The sequence below is a fragment of the Coloeus monedula genome, assembly GCF_965178545.1.
Source record: "Coloeus monedula genome assembly, chromosome: 7".
Lineage (NCBI taxonomy): Eukaryota > Metazoa > Chordata > Aves > Passeriformes > Corvidae > Coloeus > Coloeus monedula.
This window is the reverse complement of record NC_138787.1, coordinates 13,010,763-13,037,940: the sequence shown is the minus strand read 5'-3', so window position 1 is coordinate 13,037,940 and position 27,178 is coordinate 13,010,763. Positions and strand designations below refer to the sequence as shown.

The window sequence follows — 27,178 nt, the reverse complement described above, 5'->3', positions numbered from 1 at the left end:
AACTATCCTTTTTATCCAGATACCTTTCTCTTTAATCTCCAGCAAGAAAAGACTGGAGTAGCTCCACAGTGAAACAGAGAAAGTAGAAGACCAAATTAGAATCAAGTACACAACTGTTTTCCTTATTGAATAAGCTTCTTTGCTCAGTATCAGGAAAAAGCAAGTCCCTTGTGACTGTGTGCCATAATTAAATCTGTGACAGGTTAGCTTAGAAGCTAATTCATTTAGAAACAACATACAATACAAAGAAAATGCTTCACAGACTTCAAAAGGCTTTCAGTTTGATAAAGGCATAAAGCAGAAGGAGCACAGCAACAAATTTTCAATGTTAGATCAGACATACAACATTGCTCTATCACCTCAGCACAAACAGAAATAAGGTGAGAATTACTTCAGTTGCTTACCTTTATTCCTGTGCACCTATTCCAATTCACTCCACTATGGGAAAACTCAAACTCACAAGGAAGATACACCAACAATCCAGCTTAGTTCTCTCTTATGCCTACCCAGGTTTGACTTGGCATTACACTTTTTCCTTTTCCCCACCACTACTTTCCAGAGCAATTTTATTTCAAGTAAGTAATTAAAAACTTATAAACCTCCAAGCAAAGTCTAACACTAGTCACCTTGCCTACATTTTTTGTGAGCTTCTTATGAACTTTAAAAAAAGACAATAAAACTGTAACAGATTAAAGTAAAAGAAATTTCTGGGCTGCAACCATATGGGTTTGACCCGATCAAGTTATAATTACCCAAGCAACATATAAAACCCATATCATGTCAGCAGTGTACAGATCCCACTTTAATTATAAACTAGATCAGCTTCTCCAGAAATAAGGAAGGGTTCACACATCCCCAGTTGACTCCAAAGGGTGGCCCAACTGTTCCAAGTCAATGGAAACCTCAATTATCAGCTATAGGTCAGGGCTAAGTGCTAAAACAACAGATTTTCCATCTTCCTTAGCACCATTTGAAGGTACAATGCATAGGCTTGTCTTTCCTGTCTTACACATTCCAGCTCAGCTGACTTAGCCTACCAGTGTAGGCTTGATGGCTCTGAGCTGGGGAGACTGGACACTCCAGACAGTAACCTACCCCTCCCTACTGGAGATGTCTCACAGGTACCCAGCTTCAGAACAGCTCTTCAAGGCACATGAGATGAATTCTTCCGTAGGCACTCAGGCTTTCTTCCAATCAGCAAAGATTGGACTGTTGTAGCCATCCAATATTTAGACGGCTGGGAGTAGGTGAAGTGAGTAACACCCTTTACATCAGTCATGCTGAATGCACAGAGCGGTGACTTTCTCTAAGAATATGAACAATCGAGAAAAAAATCCCCATGTTGGAAACAAGTCAGGTGATAGCATATACATATGGGTGCATACACAACATTCTGCATGCCTGTATTGTACATGTCCTTTGTAGAAAGACAGCATACAGGCACGCTGCAGCTTACACAGCCAAATTCTGCCTTCCCAGTAAAACTAATAGTAGTTAAGCCTGCAAATACAACACCAAAACTTAAAGGTCAAAGTGTAAGCTTGAATTTCACATGTAACAGTCAAGAATAACATTTCATCAATAAATGAGAACCAAAAATCCTAGTTGTGTCAAATGACAAGCAACAAAACTATACATTTGGAAACTAGTTTTTTTATGTGCTTGGATTTCCCCATTTGAGTTTCATCAGAAGATAGGTTCTTTTACCTTTAGTGTCAAATTCTAAGAGGTGGCAAAGCTATATTACTCCCAGAGAACATGCTCTGAGGAAATTCCAAACAACTTTGAAGACATGCTTTACACATAAGCGATTGTTTGCGACCCTTTTAACACACGGCCAGTTTGCATTCTCCTATTGCACATTCTCAAATCCTTTCCCTGTGTTCCAGGACAACAGTGCTGAGGAATAACACCATACACCTCAAACTAATCTGGTATTCTTTTCCCCCATGCCCTTAGGGGATTATTCTCTGCAGTATCTGGTGCTTTGCTGAGACTCTCAAGTGCTGCCTAACGGAAGGAAATGGGATCTACCATGGAATGACTTATTGGTAGATTCAGTAATTCACCAGCTCTTTAGTCAGGAATGGGAACTGAACACACTCCCTGGGCCGGCTCTTGAAGTCTGCCTGCCAGCTGGAAGTAAGGAGATAATGTAAGCAAAATTAATAATGGCATTCCCATTTGTACAGTGGAGTACATTCATGCTTGGTTCTACATACTGAGAAGGTAGACCAGAGAACAGAGCAAAGAGCAGGCCAGTCATTTGTGTGATTAGAACAAACACTGGTGCCAGCACCCTCAGCCAGGTCATTTAGCGAAACGAGTCTCTACTTAACCCAGTTTTCATTTCTGTTCTGCAGTTAGTTTGAAGACCACTTACCCCTGCACTGCTCCCTCAATGACTTACACTGCAGGCCACCTGGTTCATCAAGTTTCATTTATTTTATACAGCATTAACATACCTAGAAATAACCAGCTCTGTTTCTGTTTGAACATACAACTGGGTTTGTATCTCCTTTTAACACAAGGAACAACTGTGCAGTAAGCGTGGTTACATATTTTTGCCAATGCTATTTGGCCGAATTTCTTCTTCATCACACATCACTACCACTGCACTGCCCTGGGCATATGAATGATCCCATTTTACACAGCACAGGCATCAGAGACTATAGATGTTGCAGAAGAACAAGAAGACTGAGAACCTAAACCCTTCCTACCAGGTGGCCTCTGGTTTGTTCTGTAGTTTCTTTTACATTGCCCCAATGCGATCCAAGAGCTTTGCAATAATACACTGCTTTGGCATGTGACAGAAGAGGGAGAGCCTTGCCAACACACACACAAATGCCCTAGTTTTGCAGCAGTGGACCCAAAAGCAGCCATTTTCCTTCAAGGCTGCACATCTGCAAGGACACTCTGATGCCAAACAAATGCACAGTGCACATCACAGGATTTTCCAGAGCAGCATTAGGACGGGCTCCTGCGATGCTGGCTTCTGTAACGCCTCTGAGATTCACACATCTTTGCTACCTCTCTTCCTCTGTCAAATTTTGTTAGAACAGTCAAGTAGATCCAAACTTTATGGGGCAAGAGTAAAATGTAGCAAACAGCATTGGAACATAAGCTTTGTTTTCTTAGGAAACTAAATTAACAGTCATGGCCCAAACCAACTTAGGAACCTTGTATAAACTGCAGCTGCAGGAAAGTATTGTGCAAATGCCTGTGGCTTTCTGGGAAGGCAAGGCCTTCAGCAGCAAAAGCTGGCTTGACTGATTTAAAAGATGCGAGCCCAACAAATAACGCTGTCCCTTGCACACAATTCATGAAGAACCTCTTGGTTCACCAGAGAACTGTGGGGGTGGTGTATGAATGTTGGAGTTTTCAAGTTGGAAAAATATTTCCTTTTGTCCAGATGTAGCTTTTATCCATCTCAACAAAGGTGAGACTTGGACATTTAGACTCCCTGGTTTGGGCATTCTTTTCTTTGAACTCTATGCCAAAAGATCCCTCAAGAATAGTTTTGTACAATAAATGAACCAAAAAAATCCCCAGGCAACCAACAGCTCTTTGGGGGCAGTGGAACTCATATCTAGGACCCACAAGCCAGGAAGAAACAAGGCATAGCCAAGAACAAACAGCCTATGCTTACAGTAGAGATGTGTTCACATCCAGCAGAACCGAGCTCACAACAGTACAATAAATTAGCACAAGAACCTACTGAAAACCTGCAGAGTTGTTGATGGGGCAGATTAGAGCAAGGGGTCACCCACCCCCATACAGGCAGCAAAGGCTCCCTTCGAGCCTGCCAGGAGGAATATGTAGATTCATCAGCCAAGACAGTTGTATCAGCAGTTCCTCTTGCAGGACTGAGACAAAGAAGTCACTTAAACACCAGTCGATTGCGAAGTGCACATCAGGGCACAGAATAGGCACTGAACTGATCAAGCACTTATCTAAACTGCACTTCCAGGCAGCAGCAGGCCAACTCCAAACCGAATCCCATGAAGGAGAAAATCTCACTCTGTGAAGGTGCCAGCCAAATCCCAGGAGGGTGAAGGACCCAACTTCTACCAAAGATGACAGTTTTCACTGTCACTTCCTCTAGTCAAGCCATCCTAAAACTGCACTGAAGAACTCGCCTTATCAGTGAAGATTAAATGGCCTCTGTGATCATAACTGATCACTGATAAACAGGTTTAATCAACTCAAGCATGTTCCGATCTTTTTCTGAAACAAGCTGTCATATTGTGAAATGCAAAGCACTGTGGCCCAGCAACCTCGTGTTTTGAAGCATGTAGGTCCACTGCAAATAAAGTGTTCGCTGCTACACAAATTCCAGTTGCCCTTGTTTGGAAACACTCCCCCCACTCCTCCCAAGAAGTCAGTGACCTTTTTTAAACGTGGTGTATTTTCCAAATACTAACTTAGACCATGGTTTTTTCTGCTCAGCTGGTTTGGAAATACCACTGCTAGCAGTGGAAGTTCTACTTTTAAATGAATAGAAACAGGGCATGAAAGTCACATACAAGACTAGAAGACCAAAGCCTTAAGTGAAGATACTTAAACAATAAAACCTTTACAGTACAAAACATTCCTAGGGGATTTTACAGTCTCAAATACAGGGAAGGTAAAAAGCTGCTAAAGCCTTGGAAGAAAGACATCAATTGAAATGAAACCAAGCACAAAACAAATACAGCACTTAGAAAAAGCACAATCCTAAAAGCCCTGGACAGGTGAGAACAATGGTTATTTGGGACTAAAAGGCGACAAGAGTGCTGAAAACCTTCCAAAGGACCTTAGGGCATTTTATTATTGTGCTGCATTTTCTAGGGTTTATCCTCTAGCATTTTTAATTCAGTGACATGCTACAAGTAAGTGTTGGGTGCAATGACAGGTCACTAAGCGTTTGCTAAATTCAAGGATGCTTCTCAACTATCTGTATTTGAGAAGATTCAACTATAAGGTTTTTTGAGAATTCGAACAAAGTTGACATTACACCTGACTATTTTGTTTTGTTTTAAAATCACATTTGCCAGCTTGCAAGCTATTAGGAAACACCTTCTTTTCACTGAGGGGGGAAAAAAAAAGCATTTTCCTTTTACTGCAGTAGGGACCGATTCCAGACCAACAGGCCAAGCTGGAGCAGAGGTTGCATGAGCTGGGCATGTTGCACTGGGCTGTCCCCCAGCTACACACATGATCACAGACCTAGGTGCAGAATGATTCCTTGAAAGACAACAGCTCTCCACCTACTGCTTCACTTGACAGGGCTTCGAGCACAGGAAATAGCACATTTACTAACCTTAGCTTCTCTGCATCTAGTGTTCAGCTCAGCCAGCCAAGTCATTGAAGCCCTAATAGCAGTATTTATTCTTCTGGCAAGTGAGGAGACATGGAGAAAGCAGGGAGGAAAAGACAGAAGGCACCCCAGAAGAGGAGCAAGGAAAGCCACACAGATAAATGAAAGGGTGCAGAGCACATTTTCCAGAAGGCAGAAATTCCCACATCCATTAGGACTTGCTGTCTAAGTAACAAGAGTTCCTGGCAGACACAACTGACTTCTCTGGAAAAAATGTTTGTTTTAATAAATGACATGGGGAAAGAAAATAAAAGGCAAAACAAAAGAGAGACATCAAAAGAACAGAAGCTATGCAAAAACAGGAGGCAAGGGCAAAGGCCATTTGTCCTCCCCATCTATGGAAAAGTGATGCCACATGACAAAGAAATAACGATAGTGAAGGGCACCTGGGAATATTTGCTCCTTACAGACCTCCAGGATAACTGCCTACCTTTCCCCAGAATCCTTTCTCTAAGCCAAAAATATAAATAATGGCCGCGAAAGTAAAAGCATTCATAAACCCCCTGCCTCTCCACTGCTAATCAGTGGCCTGATCATTCATTTTTTCAAATTACAACAGTAAAACAGAGTTAGAAATGTGGAGAAAAGCTTTTGTATCTGCTGATCAAGCACGACAACTTTTTTCAAACTGCCCTTCTGACTCCAGTGTATCAACAGTTTGTCCTCCCTGCCCCATGACTACATCTGACACCACCGCCCTGGCTTATATCACAAGTTGAAAAGTGCTAGTCAGACTCCAAGATAAACCTGTCAATAGCAAGGCACAGACATTCACATTCTTCCCTACCTGCTTGTGAATATCAGCTGTTTGTCTGGGAGCAATTCCTTGAAAAGCTTTCACTGAGGGAGAAAAGGAAAGGGGGATGCAGAGAGCATTTCAAACAGAAAAAAAAACCCGGGGGGGAACCCCACAAAGACTGCAAAGAGAAAATAAATTTTAAAAAGCCTGTCCCCATCAGGTCCTCCCAGCAACCTTCTTTATCAGAGGTTCATTGTCAATCAATTAGCCAAGGCAGCAGGGGTCTGTAGGAAGGGGGGTAGCTTGAGAGACAATGGTCTGCCCTGTTGTATTACTATTTAATCACTTTTCCTAAATAAATAAAGCAGCCCTGAGGTGCTGTCATGTCAAGAGAATTTATAACAAAAAACCCCTTCATTTTTCATTGGTCATTACTTTTCCTTCCCTCCCACCCCTGCAGGACTAGAGAGGGTTATTACTGTAGCCTTAAGTTCCATCTTTGTGTTGCTTGCCTTTGATTCCCACTCGGACCTTGCCACTTTCTGGCACTAATTTGTCAGGCTGAACAAAGGAGGGATTTGTACCTCCTGTAAGGTCTCAATTAGGAAAGGCTTCTGCTGTATTATGTGCCATTGGGACAGGACACAAAGACGGTAATTACAGGAATTTGCACTAAATGGCTGAAGAATTCACAGCAAAACTTTTCTTCCTCCCCCCTCCTCATCTTTCTCCAAGCTTACCCCTCCCAGCAGCCCTGGGGAAAACCACTCTCAATGCCTGCAAGCCGTAATTACCAACAGCAGGCCCCTCAGGTTAAACAGCAGCCCATGCCCAGAACGGCACAACTGCCCGCAGGGAGCAAGGAACAAGGAAAAAGGCTCAGCTTGCCCGTGTGCCTCCTCAGCACAAACTCTTCTGAGCCAAACAAGTTCCCCCAGTTATAACTAAAATTATTTATTTCTTTGCACCATGGTAACAGCTCCAAGTTCCAGCCGGCTCTAAGGGTCCCAGGAAGTGGCAAAGGATCTGTTCCCACAGTAAGTGCTGTGAATCCCCATCCTTGGGGACAGAGAATCCCAGTGACCAGCTTCCCACAGACCCTCCACAACTCCCATTTCTCTGCACAAGAACATTTGTTCAGTTTGGCAGACTAAAGAGAGACCACAGGAGTACTGGGAATGCCCCAGGTGTATCAGGAAAAGACACCATGCAACTCTGGTCAGAGCACCTTATTTTTGCAAGGGAATACACGAGTGAGTACAGATTGATCATCCCATGTTTGGGAGAGGGAACCCATCATTTCCCAGAGAAAAGTCTGCTCCCATACTACATAAAGCAAGACTAAAACCTGCTGCACATTGGAGACATGTATACTTCATTGCCATCCCAGGGCCTGATCCTATTTTAGAGGAGATAATTGAAAATATTCACTTGAAACTCTCCTGAACCTCAGTCACAGAATGTAGCAAAAGATAAAAAAATGACATCAAATCATACAAATGTGGCCAAGAACAGAGGCAAAGCCCAAATACTGTGACCAAAAACTGCAATGATGCCGACCTTCATGATGCTCCAGCTGCCATGCACTGTGAAGAGACAAGCAGGAACATCACCTGCAGGTGACTACCCAGAGAGCAACAAATCCAGCTTGCACCCACAGTAAATTTTGAGGGCAGTCCAGTACTTCTAGGGCCCAGGTCTCCCCTGGAAGGGATTCAGGCCAGCCAGCAGGTCCTGGGCCCACAAAGATACTCTCCTGAGTCATGTGTGGTTCCAGAGCAAAATGAGAACCCCACCCCAAAGCAGCATGGGGAGGAGGCTGGACCATCACAGCTCCCATAATACAAGAGAAAAACTCTCCAAAAGAGCCGTTTCTGATTGAGCAGACAATTTCTAAGTGAGTGTAACTAAAGCACCTCTACAGTGTCCTGCATCAAGAAAACAGCTCAGCCACCCTGTAGGGCAGTCCTGGCCCATGTAGTGCTGTATGTGCAGGATCTAAGGTTTCAGCACTGCTCATCAAAACAGATGAACCTCTGAATATCCCACAGGTTTTTCTCCACATTTTACTACAGCCACGGTGAGAGGCAGGGAACAGCTGTGCTGCTAAAACACACACATGCTCTTTCCAGTGATTTTCTTTTCCTGCAGAAGGGGTGTAGGTGCAGATGCTGCAGCCTGATTGCTCACCTGCACACTTGAAGCTCTGAACTGTGAGCCCTCTCTCTAGAGACAGTGTGGTCAGGATGCTCAGGAAGCTGGTGGTCACAGACTGGCGCTTGGTCTTTCTAAGATCATTTCCAAAGGGCCTATCTCCAGGTTTGCTCCTAAGTGTAACCTGTGGGTTTTGAGTCAAGCTTCGAGTAGCATTGGCTGCTGCTTTCAGTGCCTCCATCCACTCCTGGGCTCTCTGACGGGTCTCTGCACGCAGGCGCAGCACATCTTGGGGAAAAATGACCTGAAAGCACGAGTCACAGCCATCCTGAGTATCTGTCTGGACCGACAGGCACACATCGACATTGTAGCTCAGCAGCGGATCTTCATCAAGCCTACCAGGTTGGAATGCCATGAGATAGGACCTGTTCAAGACAAAAGTAAATGCCTTCCAGTTATTCTGGACAGTTAACCTGTAAAGAGTCCCTGATTTGAGAATATTTTGGTACTCTTTAGTGTTTTCAGTCAAATTCATGGATAGGAAGAGCTCCATAGGCTTCTCTAATAATCCATTGGTTTGAGAAAGGTCACTGTTATTTTCAGGCTTTGGCACATTCTCCAGTTTCTCCTGCTGTCTTGTAAAAGCAGGCACAGAAGCACGCACCGCTTCCCAAAGCTTCTGTCCCCAATCCATAGTCTCCCACGAGGACTCTGCCTTCAGCTGTAGCTGTGAGCTGTCTGACAGGACAGTGTCCACCACCTTGGTTTCAATGCCACCAGTAACAGTGACCCTTTGAAAACGCATGAGTGGATACACGGTGGGAAGTGTCTGGTTGCCACTGCTGTCCAAGCAATACAGGTACAGTTTGTACTGGGAGAGCTCAGCATAACAGGTTTGCCAGTAGCTGTCATTGTCTCTTCTAACTTCTAAGTATCCCTTCTTCAGAAGATTTGGGAACACTGTCTTGTGTTCTGGAGGAAACAAAATGAGAATATTACGATTAATTACTTCTTTTTAAGTTGTCTCAAATTACTGCATCATTCCAGCTTCTACATCTCTCCTACCCACACACAGCATATCTGAGGGTAGGATCACAGAGTCTTCATCTAATAGGTTACGATTATCAAACACAAGCACTAACTCTACATTTGAGCCACCGAGAACACAGCACTTTTTACCCAGAGGTACCAAAACACTTTACAAAAAGGGAACAAAACAATTTTCCTGAAACATCCAGGACAACAGTGACAGAGCAACAAAACACTGCAAGTATCCCAGAACCCAGTCCAGAAGTGGATAATACTATCAAGTAATCTATTGCCAGCTAAAATAGATTTTGACAGTGAGAAACACATACAAATTAAAACACCTTACCCTCTCTTTCCTGTTCCTTCCCAGGCTCAACTTCATGTTTTCACACACACCACCTCTGCCTCCCCTATCTTAAGTAGCTCAGAGGAAAAGGGAATAGTAGTATCTGGTCAGCTCCTCTCTGCTGCTCCTTCCTTTTCACACCTTTCCCCTGCAGGGGCTGCAGTCCTTCAGGTTAAACATGCCCCTGCACGAGCTCTCCATGGCCATAGTTCCTTCAGGAAATCTCCACACTCCACCATGGGATCCCACATGGGGCTGCAGGGAGATCCTGCTCCACCATGTTCTCCCCAGGGGCTGGAGCACTTTCTCATCCTCTGACCCTCAGCTGCTCTTGACACAGCTGTCAGTGCTGTGCCCTTTCTGAGATGTGCTCTGCCAAAGAGGCCCCACCTGTGGCTGATGGGCTCAGCTGTGTCCTGTGGAGGGGCTGCTGGAACTGGCTGGAACAGCCCTGCTGCCAGCACCTGGGTACAGCATCTGGCACCTGGACTGACCCGGGGAATGCAGAACTGTGCCCAACACAGCAGCTTCTTACCACATTTCAGCACGACCTGGGACCACAACATTTTGTGCAGCTCTGTTTACTCCGGAGTTTTGCTGATTTATGAGAATCAGGTCAGGAGTAGCAGACACAAGCAAAACTGAAAAGTAAGAGGCTGCCCAGAGAGATTCAAACACATACACCCGAGCATCTCAGCATTTCAGGTGCTTCGGAGCAGACCCTTTCACAAACCCCAGCTCAACGCAAAGTCGAGGGGAATTTCTTCATCCACAGAAAACCAACCATACACAAGTCACTCCAGGCACTAAAGTGATGCAAATTTAAAAGGAATTATCTAAAGCATTTCTGAATTTAAAAAAAAGGTTTCCATGCAAAATTTGTTCCAATCTGGTTTGCACCACCTCAGCCACCACAGGCAAGTATCATATTTTCATCTTGGGCTAGTTATGTGGCTCTATGCAATTTTTGTTGGTCCCTGCATAAATCCAGAGGCATTCACTGTCACACTGTAGTATCAACTGTAACACTTGGCACCACAAAACAACCCAGGCCTGAGGAACAAACTCTTACTCCCATCTGAGTTCTACTTCACCTTTCCAGTAAGGGTACCTGTGATGCGTCTTGACTTACAGTGACAGAATTAGCAGACACAAGTAAAGGGCACTGCCTCCAATTGTCCATCTCCCTTGGAGTCTGCTATTCCTGGCACAACAGCAAGGTAGCCACCTGGAAACAGCTCCTCATCCACTCCCCAGAATAATTAGGTCACAACAAAATCAGCATCAATTGACCTTAACACACAGCATTACAGACCACAGCAACACAAGAGCTGTTCTACTCGAGATTTCTGCCCTGGGGCTGACAGCCTTTGAAACAGGGATAGCTGGAGGCATAAAACATTTTCAGTATCTCATCTTAACCAGTTACACTCACGTTAACAGGCCACGCCCTAACAAGCTTTAGACAGTATCTCTGAGTATAACTGAGGATGTCTTCAACACAGAGCTAAGAGAACAGAAACATCTAGACTGGATGAAGCTTGGAAACAAAACCAGGTTGGAAACTACCATCCCCATCCGTACTGGGCTTCCCAGCTAATACAGCCAAGATTGCTGACCAAACTGCTCTCACCACTGCTGGCTAAGGGGCGAGTCTGTCTGTCCTCCTGGAGCAGAAGCAGAGTCAGGGACTCTTGACAATTTGAGGAACTTAGTTACTGTCCAGGGGCTTCTGATACCAACTGGTGCAACCCTGGACTGTAACCTTCATTCTAAGAAGACGCTCCTGCCCTTGGCTGGAAGTACTCCTATAGCTAATTCTGTTTCCTCTATGGGCAGGAGAAAGAATGAGAATAGCAGCAGTGTAAGGGCTTTTGCAGTTCTTCAGCAAAGACCAACTTTGAAGGATTTAAAAGGATTAAGTAGACAAGCTCCAGTTAAACTTAATGAACATACGTGAAAAGTAATTGTTTGATATACTTTATGTCAGTATGGAAATCTCATGGGGGTTAAAAATGGGGGAAGGATGCTACCTTGCAGCCACACTAACGAAAAGGAGGCACTTAGGTTTCACTTTGACAGCTCAGCCTCAGCTTCCCCATTCACCCAAATACTCAGAATGGAGCCTGGTTTTAACACCATTCTCAAAGCACTCCATCTACAAAGATTTCCTGCAGATATGGTTAAAACCATAACAACAATTTTTAAAATCGTTACTTTGGCACTAGGTCTAAAAAGGTCAGTATAACACCACCTTGCATATCAATAAACTACTTGAGAGTATTTCAGCTAAATACGAAAACTGAAAGACTACTCTATAACCCAAAATGGTAGAGAAAAAGCACACTTTGACAGCCCAAATGGATAGATATGCACACACATGGACACACTAAAAGAGAACCAATTTTGTTCACCGTACATCTCAGGCCCTGACATTCATTAGTATTTCTGTGCTAACTCAAAAGCCATTAATTTCTCTGAAACCCACACTAATCCCTTTGTAGTGCAGATAATGGACAGCCATTCTAGAGTCATCTTCCCTTTCTATTAGTCCAATCAGGGAGGCAGCGCTTCTGCAGCTCCAACTGCAATCTCTCTCGCTTCCATCAAGTACAGATGACAGTTCAAGCTTCTCCATAATAAGACAACTCATAACCTTCCCCCAGTCACCCCTCCTTCATCTGCACACAGATTTGCTTGTCTTTTGTTGAGTTAGAGAAAGGCTATCTCTCTCCCTGGCTTTCACAGAGGCACCCCCCTCTCTCTCCTTCACCCCACTCCTTCCCTTCAAGCCCTGTGAAATTGGCTCCAGTGGCTCTCGCTCTAACTGGGACAGAACCAGCAGCCACCTTGATTAACATTCAAATGCCTCGTATTGTTTAGGTCAGGGCAATAGATGCTGGCAGAAACAGGCTGAATCCATATGCTACACATACACACACACCTTACGGCTCTGCTCCTTTATCTCCTCCATGAGCAGTGTGCCAGATAATATCTTCTTACTCAGAGAGCAAATGGTACCATCTCTCTATCCACCTTCCAAACTGAAACTGCATCTCTTTTCCTCCTTATGGACACAGGCAGAGTAAATTGAAGAAGAGCAAAAAAAGTAAATAATCACAGTAAATGGCCCACATCTGAGGCACCTGGAGTTATAATTTCAAGGAAAGAGGTGGAAGAAGGCAGAGGAAAACAAACAGAGACTCAGCAGCTGGGGACAGAGTAATTATCTTCCTCAGCACCTCTCCTCTCCCTTGGGAACTTCCCACTTGTCCCAGGTAGGAACCCAGCACACAGCACTGAAAGCAGGACAGCCTAGCACCCACCTACGACTCGCCACACTTGGGGGCAGCTGGTGCAACCAGCATCCCTGGAGAGAGAGGCCAAGTGTTATATCCACATGTCCAAAAGATACACGCTCAACTGACTGTAATTGCATCTCAGTTGGCATGGCAGGAAAACTTACTCTTTTTCCACCAAACGTTTCTGACAACAGTCATTCCAAGTAACTTTGAAAAGAGCAGAAGCAGAGACGCCTAGTTTGTGAGGAGTTAGCGTCTTGAGGGGCACTCCTCTCTGAATTCTCTAATGCTTAGTAAGCGATGAGTGTAAGTTACAGAGTTTTTGTCAATAGTTTTCCTCTCTCATTTTTACAAAACTGAGCATTTTTACAAAACATGTTTGGGACCTAAAATGCTCTCAAATTGGGTTGGGCTAGTCACCTCGGCAGGATTTGCTTGATCAGGACAAACTGTGCCTCAGATCCACAATGTCCACTATCTTCCTACTTAAAAATACAGTCTTTTTCTTCCCACCTGTTTTCCCACCTGGCTCTGCAGATACGTATCTTTCGGTTTGTCACTGTGCATGTGCTCAACACAGTGACAGCTCTAGTGCTCCCCAAGCTCACAGGCACAGCAGGCAAACCAAACAGCTACCTGGAAAAAGTACTATAGCACCCACACTGCCAGGAGTGGTGGTATTTGAAAGATAACATCCACACGACTATCAAACTGTGCTGTGTTTAAAACACTGTGTTTCAAAAATCCAAGCCAGCCTTCACCATATATTACAGAAGAAGTATTCTCTCTTTTTTTGCCAGGCCACATGCCCAGAAATACAAGAGCCTGCCTTGAGTTTGCTTACAACTTCTGTCTTTGCTAGCTCTGCTTCCCACTTGTGCCTCATAGCACAAACAGGGTTTATTTCTAGCACATGAGCCATTTTACCAGCAGGCCTAAGAAGATACTGCCCCAAAATGCACAGCTTCTTTTCAGCTCCTTTTCTTTCTCAGCACATGGAAAGGATCCAGTGTCATTTTACTTGTTTTAGTGGTGGAATTAGCAGTGCTGGGTTAACAGTTGGAGCAGATAATCTTAAAGGTCTATTCAAATCTAAATGATTCTATGATTCTATAAAAAAGCAAGCAGGAGGAACAGATAAGCTCATAGTATTGAGGATACTATGAAGGTAAGGAAAAAAAAAGTGAAGAGTTCATCTATGCAGTAACTGAGACAGCTTCGGAGGACTGGGAGACCTCTGCAGGCTCCAGAGGGAAGTCCTTTGCCGCACTGACGACCAACAGGAGTTGCTGAAGGTCCTCTCAGTATCTCATTGCATTCATTTAATTTGGATTAAAACCCTGAAAAGGGATGTCTCCTAAGGCTGCAGCCATTATGACCCCTTCAACCACTGCAGCAAGTTTTATCCAACCTCAAAATACATTCTTCAATCTTTTCTGAAGAATAATTAGTAGTCACAGATACACACATCTGCAAAACCTAGTACTTTCCTGCTTTTTGCGCTTCTCTTTTCAGCTCAGCTCACAGTAGCAGCAAACTCTTTGTGAGGCTCTCTTGTAAACACAGAGGGAAGAAACAGCATGGCTACCTTGTAAAACCTGCAGAGCAGCTGAGCAGAACAGGTAAAGGAAACAGGTAAAAAAAGTGTATTTTCAGAGTACAGAAGCTCTCCTTCCTCAAAGAAGGTACCCCTGCCTTCAAACATTCCATACAGAAAGGCTCTTGGAGGGCACACAGCAAGCACTGACAACCTCGAGAAGTGGGTCCATGGGAATTTCATATCACAGAATCACAGCTTAAGCTTCAAACACTATTAGGGACATGTAAGGATGTTCAGTGGCTACATTTTAATGGAGTTTCTGTGGGCACATGAAGTTGTTACACATCAAGTCCAACCCAGGAGATGTTCAGGATACAGCTGACAAAAACTAAGAGCTCTGTCTCCAGACCTGTGGATACACTTCTATTCTGCGTCCTTTCCATAGAAAGGATATAGAACAGAGACCCCACTCTACAAGAAGCAATATATCTCCCTAAACAAACATAACAGCAGGTATACTTGCCTTTGCCAACCAAGAACACCCTTCTCTGGGATATAGCAACTATGTCACAATATAACACAATAACCTACATGTTTGTACCTATATATACACTTATACATACTTACATGTTATATGTATTTATACACGCACACATCTCCCCAAACACACTTAGGCACCTGCTTTTCACGTTTCAATATAGCTGACTTACCTGGAAAAGCCAACACAAAAAGTTCGTTTTAAGCCTTATCAGGCCACCTACTCCTAACTGGAGTCAATCCACCATATGCATACATGCACGCTTTCACAATCCCTTGATTTTCAGTTAAGCCCTGCCTTTATTTAGATTATAAAAATCTGGGGGCACTAGCTGCTTTTCTTCTTCATAAGTGCCCAGTCCACTTCTGGCATCTACAAAATAAATCACAGAGATGGAGACACTGGGTCAGTGTTTCCAAAGCCCTGAGCACAACTTCTTCCAGTGCAGTGCTTAGGAAAGGAAAAGTAAGAAGTATCACTTGCTGAAACACCGCTTCATATGGCTCACTGGAGACGCCTGCCCCAGTCTGATAACACTTTCTGTACCCCACACAAAGCTGGCAGGGATGCCTCAATATTGACGAATTGAGTGCTTTAGTTTCTGTTAATTGTTTATGGACTGAACAGTCAGCATCACTTAAAGAGAGCAGAGATCTCAGGCCTTACAGTAAAGCTCTGTACACCCTCTTTTTAATGGCCGCTCTTTCACTTTATGAAAACTGCTTTTGTTTAGATTTGCCATTCTCCCAATAACTTTAGCATTCAAAGCTTTTTTTAAGTTTGGGAAAATCAATCAAGGAAATGATCAGAAATACACAGCAAATAAATTATTTTTTCTTGAGTCAAACTGAACAAGATAGAAGCAAAAAGTAAAACAAGCTCAGTTTTTTAAACCGTAACAGAAATCAAGTTTAAAAAACGATCCTTAGGCAGGCAAACACACAGAGCCACATCAAAGACAACACAGCCATACTGATTTCTCTCCTTTTAAGAGTTACCTCACAGTTGGGTTTTGGGTGGTATTTTTGTGGGTTTTAACATCCAGCTCCTCTTTCAAGACAAATATTAAAACCGAGCAGGAAACTCCTCACATAAACAGAAACAAAGCACCAGCACAAACCTGTGTTTCCTTGGATGTCCTCTCCCTTGGTTAATGCCAGGTAGGAGAGCAGAGCACAGTTATTGTCCTGACCAGGTGCAGGTGGCTGCTGCAGGGAGGTGCCTGTGAAGACCACTCCCCAGTTTACATGGCTGATATCAGAGCGCGACCTGTTGTGTCCTGGTTTGAACATGGAGGTTTCCTCATTCTGCACCAGGATGTCATTCACTGAGCGAGGCCTATCTCTCCGCCGCTGGCAGATCTTGAAGATATTAAAAGCCGTGGTCTCCCCTTCCCCTGCCCAAGCAAGGTTATCAGCAGCTGTTCTCCTCTGCACTGTGAGTTGGTCTTTACCAGGGAACGCTGTCTGAGCTTTGGTTTCCAAGATGCCATTTTTGCAGTGATCCCAGATGAGGCTACTTTTGGCTAAGGAGGCGACATTCCTCAGGTTCCTGCTCTCTGTTATCTGATCAAATACCTCGTGCCCAACCAGTTCAGGGACCTCCTGTACACCATACACCTCAGAGGGCTGCACAATCTTTTCAAGCTTAGTATCAAAACTATTGAAAAAGTCTTCAGTCACTTCCAAGGCAGGGCTAATGTCATCCACTTCAAGAGCCTCCATATCCTTTGCTGCTGTGGGCTCAAGGCGTTGCGAAGTGTTAAGAAGATACCACATCAATATTGAGAGAAAGACCTGCTTCACATCAGTCCTTGGCACACCATGAACTTAGATGTGGTGGGCAAATACAGTCACCAACCCCAAACCATAGTGGTAGGAAGTAACCAACTCAATTTGTCTTCAGAGGGAAGACCTAACACCCACTGAACAAGTGGGCTATGTTCCCTGTAAAAAACAAGCTCATAGTGATGAAGAGTACCTGTAAAGAAACACAAAACATCACATCAGTTAAGAGTCTTCCCAGGTAAATATGTTTAATCCCATGACTCCTTTCACAGTCATAGCCCCTTCATTCAATTTTGTCCTTCAACTGGCACCAATATTATCTTGTATGCAGAAACCCTTTGTGGTTTCTGTTGCACACTCTGTATGAACTCTGTGTATAATCACTTTTTGAACTGAAAGCTGCAGAGAGCAGGATGGGGCACCAGATGACAGGAAACCAAAGTGATTTATCAACCAAGCTTTAGAAAGCTGCACTGAGAGGGAGCCACCTAAGGAATGCTTCATACAGTTTCCCTTAGGGCTCTAAGAAAAAGTTGATATACTACAGGGTCGTAAAAAAGGCCAACCAGCCTCAAATAGTTTGTCTTTTTGTCCTAGATTGCTTGAACTCCCAATTTTATGGAGACCAGCATGAGTTTTACAGCAGCTTCTTTGCCTACTCGTCTGCATGAACAGAACTGTGACATTTACCAATTAAACCAGTGCTACAAGGCTGCTGCACAGAACTGCATATAGTTTCTTTCCACAATATCACCATGAACCTAAGTGAAGCCATGTAGCAACCTAAGCCCCAGAGAGACAGTGCATCCTACCAGCAAAACAAAATACACTATATCCTGCACCGTCTCAAATCCGCAGATCTTTACTTCCAAACTCTTGATTAACTAGTCAAAACATAAGTCAAGCAAAGAGATCTAAGGCTAGAACTACTGAGAGCTGTATTCATCACCTGAGCTTACACCTGTAAGGAGGAAAGGAGGAGAGTTTCTATTCCCTGTGGTGCAGTAAGGGGGTGTCCCATTGCTGACTTCTGTCACACCAAGTTTGCTGCCATACAGCTTCTCACTCTTGAAGCTCCATCCACAGTGCTGCCATGCTGAAAGGAAATGCAGGGTAGGTATGTTTAAATTGGGGTAACCTGTCAAATGAACCCTGCAAGTTCTTGGGACCTGGAGACTGGGCATTTGTACTGGCAGGAGAACAGCCCTCACATCTCCTAAAACAAATCACAGTACCCAGAGCCTGTACATGCAGAACAGCTTAAAGTCAGAGTTTTGAACACATCAGCTCAAGTCCCAGAAGCAGCAAAGCTGCATTAGCTCAGAACTCTGCCTAGATTAATACACCCTAAACAAAACTAATTAGCCTAGGCTGGGCTGATAATTAGCAGCTCATTAGCTTGTAAGTGCTGCCGAAGTGCTACCAGGACCCATGAAGATTTACACTTAGCAGGAAAAAACATCTATTAAACAGCATCAAAACCAGATAATACTTCTATTTAAGGTGGTTTTTTTTAATCCAGAACAGTCTATTAGCCTAAGTTCCATTAGGAAAGCTGCTTAAATAGGCACCCTTTACTATAGCAAGCCAAAGGGAGAGAGGAAGGTGGCCAGCAGCACTCCAAGAAGGGGGCACAGAATTCTGTAGCACAAACCAATCCCCTCCACAATCCCCCAGTGGCGTCCTCTCACCCCTGCTTCCATCGTAGCCAGCCATGACACAGTTGTGCTCAAAAGCAGCAGTTCACCCTCCCTCCTAACAGATCTGCAGTTCAGACTATGATCTCCACAAAGACACTCCAACTAAGTAACTTCGAAAGCAATAACTAATCACATACACAACTCTGGAACATCGAGCCTTTACACTGAGATCTTTCTCCCCCTAACTCTTTGCAAGGATTCACTTTGCTAGTCTCATAGTGAACCAGGGTAGGATCAGCTTCAACAAGTGAACATAGAGTAAGACACTGAAGGTAGAGACAAAACCACAACCAGAGGGCTGAACAAAACAGACCTGGAGTTATTTCAAATCAGAACAGTATGGGAGCAGACTCTTTGCAAAGCTGTGCAACTGTGCCAGTTGACAGTAGTGGGAAATTAAGTCATCCTGGGCACATCTGCATTGTCAGCTTATGCAGCATGGAATTTACTCCTGAAGCTCATTCCTGCCAGCAGCCCCCAAACAGTGTTCTGCTCCCTGGTACCACAGAGCTTGGGAGCTCAACGAACAGCCTAAGGGACATAATTTGGTGCAACCTGTCCACTTACTTTACGTCCTTCTGTGGCATATTTTTAAAGCAAGAATGGTATTTTGAAGTTGCAAACTGCAACAGGCATTCACTTGAACAAAACTAGCACTAACATAACCATAGGCCTGCAGTGAAGGCTACAGCCTGGTCCATTTGAAGATGCTGCCTCATAGGGATGGGCAGAGAATGCAGCCTTACACTCCCTCACACAACTGGAGTGGCAATCACTCCAGAAGAGAGTGACACGCCACTGCAGCATTCTAGTGACAGCAGACACAATGTTGCTCTGTTCTTTAAGTCACTAGAAAAGGTGGAAAGCAAGGGATAAAAATTGACACTTACATTTAACAAGTTAATTTTTAAATGCCGGAGGCTTCAAGTGGCTGAATGTTTCTCTGGATCCTGTGAGACTGGAGCTATCCAGTGCCACGCAGCCGAGTGTGGTGATGCCAGACTACAAACTGACCTCATATCCAGTAGGATGCTGAATCACACGGTCATGACAAGATGACAGGCCCCCCCTGTATCACATGGTTCACAAACTGCAGCATTCATACCTTCCAAACTAGTCTGTTTGCCCTGCTCAATAAAGACATGAAAGGTGACGTCAGTGGTGGCAGGCTCATCCTTTCCTACACCAACAGAGTTGTGCCAGTAATTCCCACTAGCACTGGGATCCTGCAATCACGTATCCTCCATAAACACAATTAGGCACTTTCTGACAGTGGCACTCAACAAAAATTTAATTCAAATGTCTGCATGGATTTGGTGCCAAGTGAAAGCAAACTCTGACATGGCAGCAAACAGTTTCATCAGAATCTCCTCCAGGAGGGAAAGCAGTGAAAATCACTTCCTTCATGTGAAGGGTAAAAAAGGCAAACAATGGCATAAATTAAACTCCTTTTAAGTTACTATAAAATGTATTGCCTTATGTGTTGTTTCTTGAGACACCTTAAATTTTCCAAAGACATTCAGTCTAAGGCAGTGAATATGAGAGGAAGAAAGAAGCATCAGCCCAAACTATCAAAGACTGATGTAGCTATGGGCAACTATAAACATGGATCTGTGCTCATCCAGGCCCCTGGGAACCAGTCTTACTGAAAAAAGGATAAAGGAACATGCTGCATTGTACTCAGCAAAAACTGCTGGATACAGGAATTGCAGCAGCTGAAAAACAGTTTTCTGTATATCTGCCCAGCATGAACAAGCAGCAGTCAGATAATTAATGTGCATTTGCAACATGAGTAGTCTTTACTATTACAAGTTTATAGTGGCCCCATTACTCACATGGCTGAGGTAAACAGCAAGGATTACTAGTCATAGCACATAAGACACTGAAGTTCAGTTTAGTAAAGATTACCTCCCTTGGAGAAGCCACATGGACTTAACTTAGGTGACAGCACAGTCTGACAGCAGAGAAAAATCATGTATGACAAATGCCAAGGAACATACACTGGAAGAGATCATTTAACTTCCTGATATGTTTTCTGGATCCTCATGGGTCATGGAAAATATCCAAGCATTGCATGGCAAAATTTAAACAGCATAGAAAATGCAAGGGCAGAAAGTAAATCTCGCAGGTGGTATGTACCACCACAACAGGCACCCACAATCAATGATGTTCATGAGAAAATGCATAAGTTATAGGAGCTCTCAGTCAGTAAAAGGCAGCAAAAGACAGGTAATATAAAAAGTCCCTCAAGTCTCATTGATTCTTAATGACTCTTGGGCTCAAATTCCTGGCAAAGATTTGGGTTTCTGAGAATTTTATCTCAAGGGCACAGGAGGAGTTTTACAAGCTACCTGTATGCAAGTAGAGAGCAGGGCTCCCTCAGACACTGAGGAGCTTGCCCTATCCCCTTCTCAATGCACTGGAACCTGCTGCAGGAACCAGCTCTGCGTAATCTCACACCACATTACAACTGTGGGCTGAAACTCCAAGGCCAAGAAGGAAAACAGAAAGAGATTCTTTCAGTTGGGTAATAATTGGGTAGCAGAGCAAATTCAAGGAGCCTCAGGGACTTTAATTTGTCTTATGCTGCAGGCCTGGACCACTACAGTCCAGTTTACGGGCTGCAACAAACCTGAACGACAGGTCATTTGAAGAAGAGGTGGATCCACTCTCTGTTTGAATACAATCCACTGGGGCTGGAGCAGCTAAGCACCAACTGAGCTTTTCTACCTGTCAGTCTGAGCAACCTCAGACTGCGACCTGAATGTCTTCCAGTGGTACCTCACACAATCACAACCCACAGGTTTTGCTGCTACAAGGATTTCTGATCTGCTTTGTGGGTCACATCAGACAAGTACTGCCCTGAATCTAAACAGGACACACTTAGTGACAATCCTTGAAAACCAGGCTCTGATGTGCAGGATCCCTGAAAAAAGCTATGAAGCTGATGACTTACGTGCTCCCTAATAGTTAAGAAGTTGAGCTGTATTTGTCAGGTGGGCACACCTGAGTGGGCAGAAGAGAGAAAAAGGATGCACAGATGGCCATCACACACACAGCCTTTACCACCGCCTGTGCAGTTCTGCACATCACTGGCACGGAGTGCTTGCACAAGGAGCTGAAGAGCTGACAGTGACAGGTATTGTGGAGTGCCCGCTTTCCAGCACCAACCTGCTGCAACTAGACAACAGCTGATGCCTTCTTTATTTGCAGTATAGCAAGGCTGACCCAGCAAACACTCTCCATCTTGTTCTGCTCAGAAGCTCTTTCAAAGCATGATGGCACCTTGGTCTCTCCCAGGCAGAGTCCCCTCTCCCTCAGCTGTACAGAAGCACAGTATCATAGCTGCTGTGGATGAAGCCTCAGCATACAGCATCCCCAGTCAGAACTGTTGCACTGTGTGCCATCCACAAGTAACCAAAGAGCAGTCCTGGTTCAAAACACTTCCACTCCAAGTGGTTATGAACCCCAGGCAATGCAATAGCCAGTTCTCTGAGCAGCAGCTGAAGGCTGCACTCCTGCTTGCCTGTCACACTCATCTTGGAGAGGCAACCGATAAGGAGGAATTTCACAAGGGACAACCATACAGAGCAAGCATCAGCTGGGACACTGTCCCTGTGCAAGCTATCACATTCTCCTGGATCCTGGCTGTATTTGTTCCCATGGCACAAGGAAAGCCTTTTCCTAAGTGATTCCAAAACCCCAGATGACCTACTGCTGTTTACATCAAGTGAGACAGAGCACACAAGCTTGTTAGATTCACCATTTCAATGGCTGGAGGAAATTTACAGTGCCTCGCAAAGAAGAGAAAACTACAGGAAACTCCTCATATACAGGGGATCACAGTTTCAAAAGGTTGCCATATGATAGTCAATGGTTGGTTCAACATCACCTGGTCAATTGTCCTTAGATCACATTTTTAAAGCCCCTCTCCAAAGGCCTCTTTCCCCAACAGACAAACTGAGAAAGTCATAGATTAAATTTTTCAGACTATCCCAACTTTAAAGTGTCTCACAAAAATACCTTTTGACTGATATTCCTGCACAAACCCACTGGCAATATTCAGGAAAAACTCACAAAAACTGGAGAAAGAGACTTCCTGGTCAGGAATGCTTGGCTACAGGCGAAGGGGTGGGTAGCTGAATGTAAGCATAACTATCTCCATGTTGCAAACCCCCGTTTGCCTAAGGATGACATTAACTGCCAACACTTATCAATGAAGAAGAGCTCTCACATCCTGTCTGCTAGACCCAGGGAGAGGCAAACAGCAGGAACACCTACAATTAACTTGGAGCCTAATTACAGTCAAGCTAGAAGACAGTGGTGATGTCTTCTACTCTACAGAAAACAAAACGAAAAAGAAACCGAACTTCCTTCAGTTCATCAACTGCAAGAAGATGAACTGAAGAAAGAAGTGAAAACAGGCAGGAAGAAGAAAGCCATGTTCTCTGAGGAGAAGCAAACCCTTAGCAAGGACACACGAGTCTGGCTCTGTGAAGCACAGATTTTCCCCAGCTGCTGATCTCACCCAGTGCCTCTAACAAGGAAGCTCCTCAGGCATCCTCCCCGTGTGGAGAACTAACATATCACAGCTCCAGAACAGCTCATCCAGTGATGAGCCACAGCAACGCACAATAAACAGTGCTTACAGGATACATTGTCTTTAATTTTAACTGCCATTCGGAAACAGTGATTAAAACACAAAAAACACTAAGCTGCAAAGAGCACAAGAGCCTGCACCAGCACAAAGCAGGGCTCCGGAGGCTGAGGAGCACCCAGGAGTGGCGGAAGACAGACAACCAGAAGGATTTCTTTTCCAGAAACTGACTGCTGGACAGCTCTCCCAAGATTTTTATCACTGACTCATTTGCCTTGCAGCCATGTGACACACATCCCACCTGGCTGTGGAGCACCACCAAGTAACGAAGGGCTGTATCACTTCCTGGGGATGAGTAACCATTTAAAATCTCAGCAGCTGGACTGGGATGAAGGATGAAGGACCTTTAGCATGGAAAGGAAGAAAAAGCCAAGCAGACCGACCACAGGGGAGTAGCTGGTGGTGACACACAGCCCAGGCTGCAGCCAGCCAAACCCATCAGCACGTGGGCACTTTCTTAAATCACATCAGACTGAAATCCAGACCACCCCCCTCTGCATGCTGCCTGGTGGCTGCCCAACCTCACAAAATCCACAGGGACAAAAAGAACAAAGCAGTGTAGTGATTTGGCCTGAGACATGGATCTGTGGTCTCAAACACACATGAACCCTCAAATAACAACCCAAGGGAGGGAATGATTTCTGTGCTTATATTCCAGTTTTGTCCAAACTTGTATAACTTGGATTTTACATGCTGTCCTTGTCTATTCGAACACTGCCTGTTCTGCCAGGCACACAGAAACCACAGAACACCTCCTGAATCCAGCACAGAGCACAGAAATTGTCAGGGAACAGGGTATCCAAGAGGGGCAATACAAACTCTTCCAGTACAAGACGAAACATGATTAAACTAGACAAGCAGGAAACAACAAACGACATGACTCAGTCTAATACTTCTAATTGTATCTACCTCTATGGAGCAGTTTGGCTCCTGCTAGGATGTGGAGCAACTTTGTACATGTCAGGTGAAATAAAACTTTTCTTTAAAAAAAACCAAAACATTTCCATTTAATGCAAACTGAAATTTTATAAGTACCTCCTCACTCCACATTTCCTAGGACTAGGTTGAAGAGGAAAGACAGTCAGTCCTTAAATACTTTTTCTTTTTTTAAAGTTCAGAAATTAAGACTTTTCAGTTTGCCATTGTTGAGCTGTGAACAGAAGTAAAAAGCACAGCTGGAAATAACAGCTTGCATTGCCCCAGAGGCCCAAAAGAAGGTAAGAAACACGGCATCTCCCACAAGAACACAAGAGACCGTTTCTTCCCTGAGATCCTGGCACAGCAGTAAGAAAATACACTTGACATCCAAATCTGTACTGCACACAGCTTTCTAAGTAACCCTGATCTGCAACTGGAGCTAACTCCTCTCTCCAGCTGCAGTACCCTAAGAATCAGCTGGGATTCTACATTTCTACATCAGCTATTCTACAGTGAGACCTGGATTTCCCATAACTGTTAGTGGCTGCATGCTGACATTGATGGGATACAGTGCTTAATAACAACCTCATTTCAGACCTCGAACTAAGCTCTTCTCTTGTTTTTCAAACAGCCAGGACCACAGTGGTTTGTCACATAAATTGGCAGAAGGAAAAGAAGCAATGATCCAAATCATTCTGAAGTTCGGTCCAAGTGCTCAGGTCCTGGCAGCCCTGCCACAACAGCTGACCCTGAGGGATGGCTGTAACCACAGGTACCACTACAGAGTTGTGTCACTACTCAGCACAAGTGCTTGTTCTGTTCTAAACTGAACTACGTCTTCATTACAGAAAATCATAGCAGAAGCCCTGTAGAAACGTCAAGGCTTCTGATTATACTGAAATGCTAACACATAACCTGACTTCAGTCTGATAAGGTCCTGACAGAATGATGTATCTAGCTACTATAGACTGATAAGAACTTTCATTCCACTATACAGTGCTCTGTTTCACATTTTAGATTTCTGATTTAAAGTCCCAAATTTAATTCATCAATTTTGGATAAGTAAGATGTAAAAGTGGCAAGATGAAAACTACTGCTGATTGAAGTGTATGGGCATTGGACCCACTAAGATTCAGAGGCTTATTCTTACACATTGCAACTTTTCGAAGTCACTTAGCACGGTATGCAATGCTGAAAATGAGATTTGCCTATAAAACTTTGTGGGATGACGGCTATTTGTGCATATTTGCAGAACAGATCAGGAGAAAGGCACGATGCCCTACACGAATGTACAGTCGAGTTTGTTCCCTTATCTTACCTCACACTGCCAGTTGACCCTAGCACTTCTGCTGATGCTCCAGCTAGCATACATTCATTCCCACATAACAGAGACTCTTGTCAGGCCTGTTTGATTCCAGAAGGTATAATTCCACTGTCTGTGTCTTGGTGCCTGCTTCTTAAAAGAAGCAATTTTACTGCAAGGTAAGAAGACCACGGCATTATGTCATACTCCGGGCTATTAAAATAGAGAGGGATGTCAGCACCCTGTGCCTACACATACTGGAGTCTGACTCGGGGAGCACCCAAATTCCTGCTGAGACCGTGAGCCGGGTGAGGAAAACAAAAGCACGGAGCCTTTTTATGCAGAGGTGAACGTGTCCTTCAGACGGGCACATGACTACAGGCGTGTTTGTGCTATAAATGCAAACGCGGCCGCGCCCGGGCCCTTGCACACAGCCCCGTACGCTCGGGCGGGCAGGCAGCGCGGCGAAGGCTGCGGGAAGCCCGGCCCGGCCGCCCGCCCCGGAGGGGCTGGGGAGCCTCGCAGCCCCCTCCGGCCCCGCCCCGCCCGCGGACCGAAGGGAGGATTTATTTACCTGCCGCCCGGGCCGCGCTGTGCCCGTGCTCCGGGAGGGGCCCGCGCTGGCCCGGCCCGGCGCCGAGCGCGCCCCTCCTGCCGCCGCGTCCTGCCGCAAAGCCGTCCCGGCCGCCGCGGGAAACGGCTCCGCCGCACCAAGGTTCCTGCCGCCGCCAGCGCCGCGCCCGCGGAGCGCCGCGCCCGCGGAGCCCCGGCCGAGCCGCCTCGGCCCGCCGGCCTCGCACCGGCCCTCGGAACCGCAGCAGTGCGGCTCGGCGGCCGCCGCCCGTCCCGGCAACCCACCAGTCTCACTTCCCTTAAAAACACAGCAATAGAAAAACCACAGCTTTTCCTGTATAAACATCAAGGGTAAAGTTGCACCTTTCCAAGCTTAAAGCAGCCGAGATTCTCAGGGGGCTGGCACTTGACTACAGGAGAGATGGGAAACGCAAAATCCTAACCGGATTTTAACAGTCCCAAGTGCAAGCTCACTTACCTAGGCGTGAAGGCTGCAGGAGCAGCGTGGTGCATGAATTCATATCGCCACAGGGCAGCAAAAGGATCTCTAGCAGAACCTGTAACCCAAGGAAAACAAAAGAGTTACAAGACAATTACAAATGGCTTATTTCAGGTAGCACGGCAACCCACCCGGCAATACCGGTCCTGTAAAAATAACCTCACGGCAAGAAATAGCCACGTCCGGATTAGGGATGCATCTGAATTCTGACGTGCCCTGTTCGCAGACCACCTCTGAGTAGCACCATGCACATGTCAAAACTCACGGGCATGGTGGTGTCTCGCTGGCTGCGCCCCAGGGGAGTCGGTGGTGCTGTGCTGAGCAGCAGAGATCAGGTTAGTGCTGAAGTGGAACTACATGAAGATGTGGTGCTGAATTGATTCCATAAAGAGGATTCACAATCCACAGCAAAAGGCAAGTGTTTGGACAGCTTCCACCAGTAGTTTTTCATTTCCTTACACATCGACCATTTAGTGTATACTGCAAAATGTAACCGGCACAATTAAGGAAGTTGTATTTATATAGATTATCTCACTTCACTGACAGCAAGGATAAATGAGAGACTTTGGCACAAAAAATACCAGTTAATCTGGCTGAAAAGTAATTGATCTTTGCCTTCAAGAATAACATATTACTAGACCACCATACATTCTAAGACCTGCTCTGAAAGATGAATGGCTTCTTCACTGGGTAACAGTCAAGGATTGATCTTTTTACCTGCCACGTTATTTATC

The 27,178-nt window shown here is 44.9% G+C and overlaps 1 protein-coding gene across 2 annotated transcripts in view; it reads right to left on the bottom strand.

Moving 5' to 3' along the window:
* Nucleotides 1-26,028, bottom strand: part of PLEKHM3 (pleckstrin homology domain containing M3) — a 78,771-nt gene extending 52,743 nt beyond the window's left edge. Inside the window, exons 1-4 of one of the 2 annotated variants that reach the window (XM_082285176.1) lie at nucleotides 25,947-26,028; nucleotides 17,744-17,890; nucleotides 16,128-16,987; nucleotides 8,289-9,224 (exon numbers count right to left, since the gene is read on the bottom strand). In XM_082285176.1, coding sequence (XP_082141302.1) covers nucleotides 8,289-9,224; nucleotides 16,128-16,785 — 1,594 coding nt within the window. In that variant the 5' untranslated portion in view covers nucleotides 16,786-16,987; nucleotides 17,744-17,890; nucleotides 25,947-26,028. The remainder of the gene's footprint in view (nucleotides 1-8,288; nucleotides 9,225-16,127; nucleotides 16,988-17,743; nucleotides 17,891-25,946) is intronic. The other variant, XM_082285177.1, reaches the window with a different exon arrangement.
* Nucleotides 26,029-27,178: the final 1,150 nt, after the last annotated feature.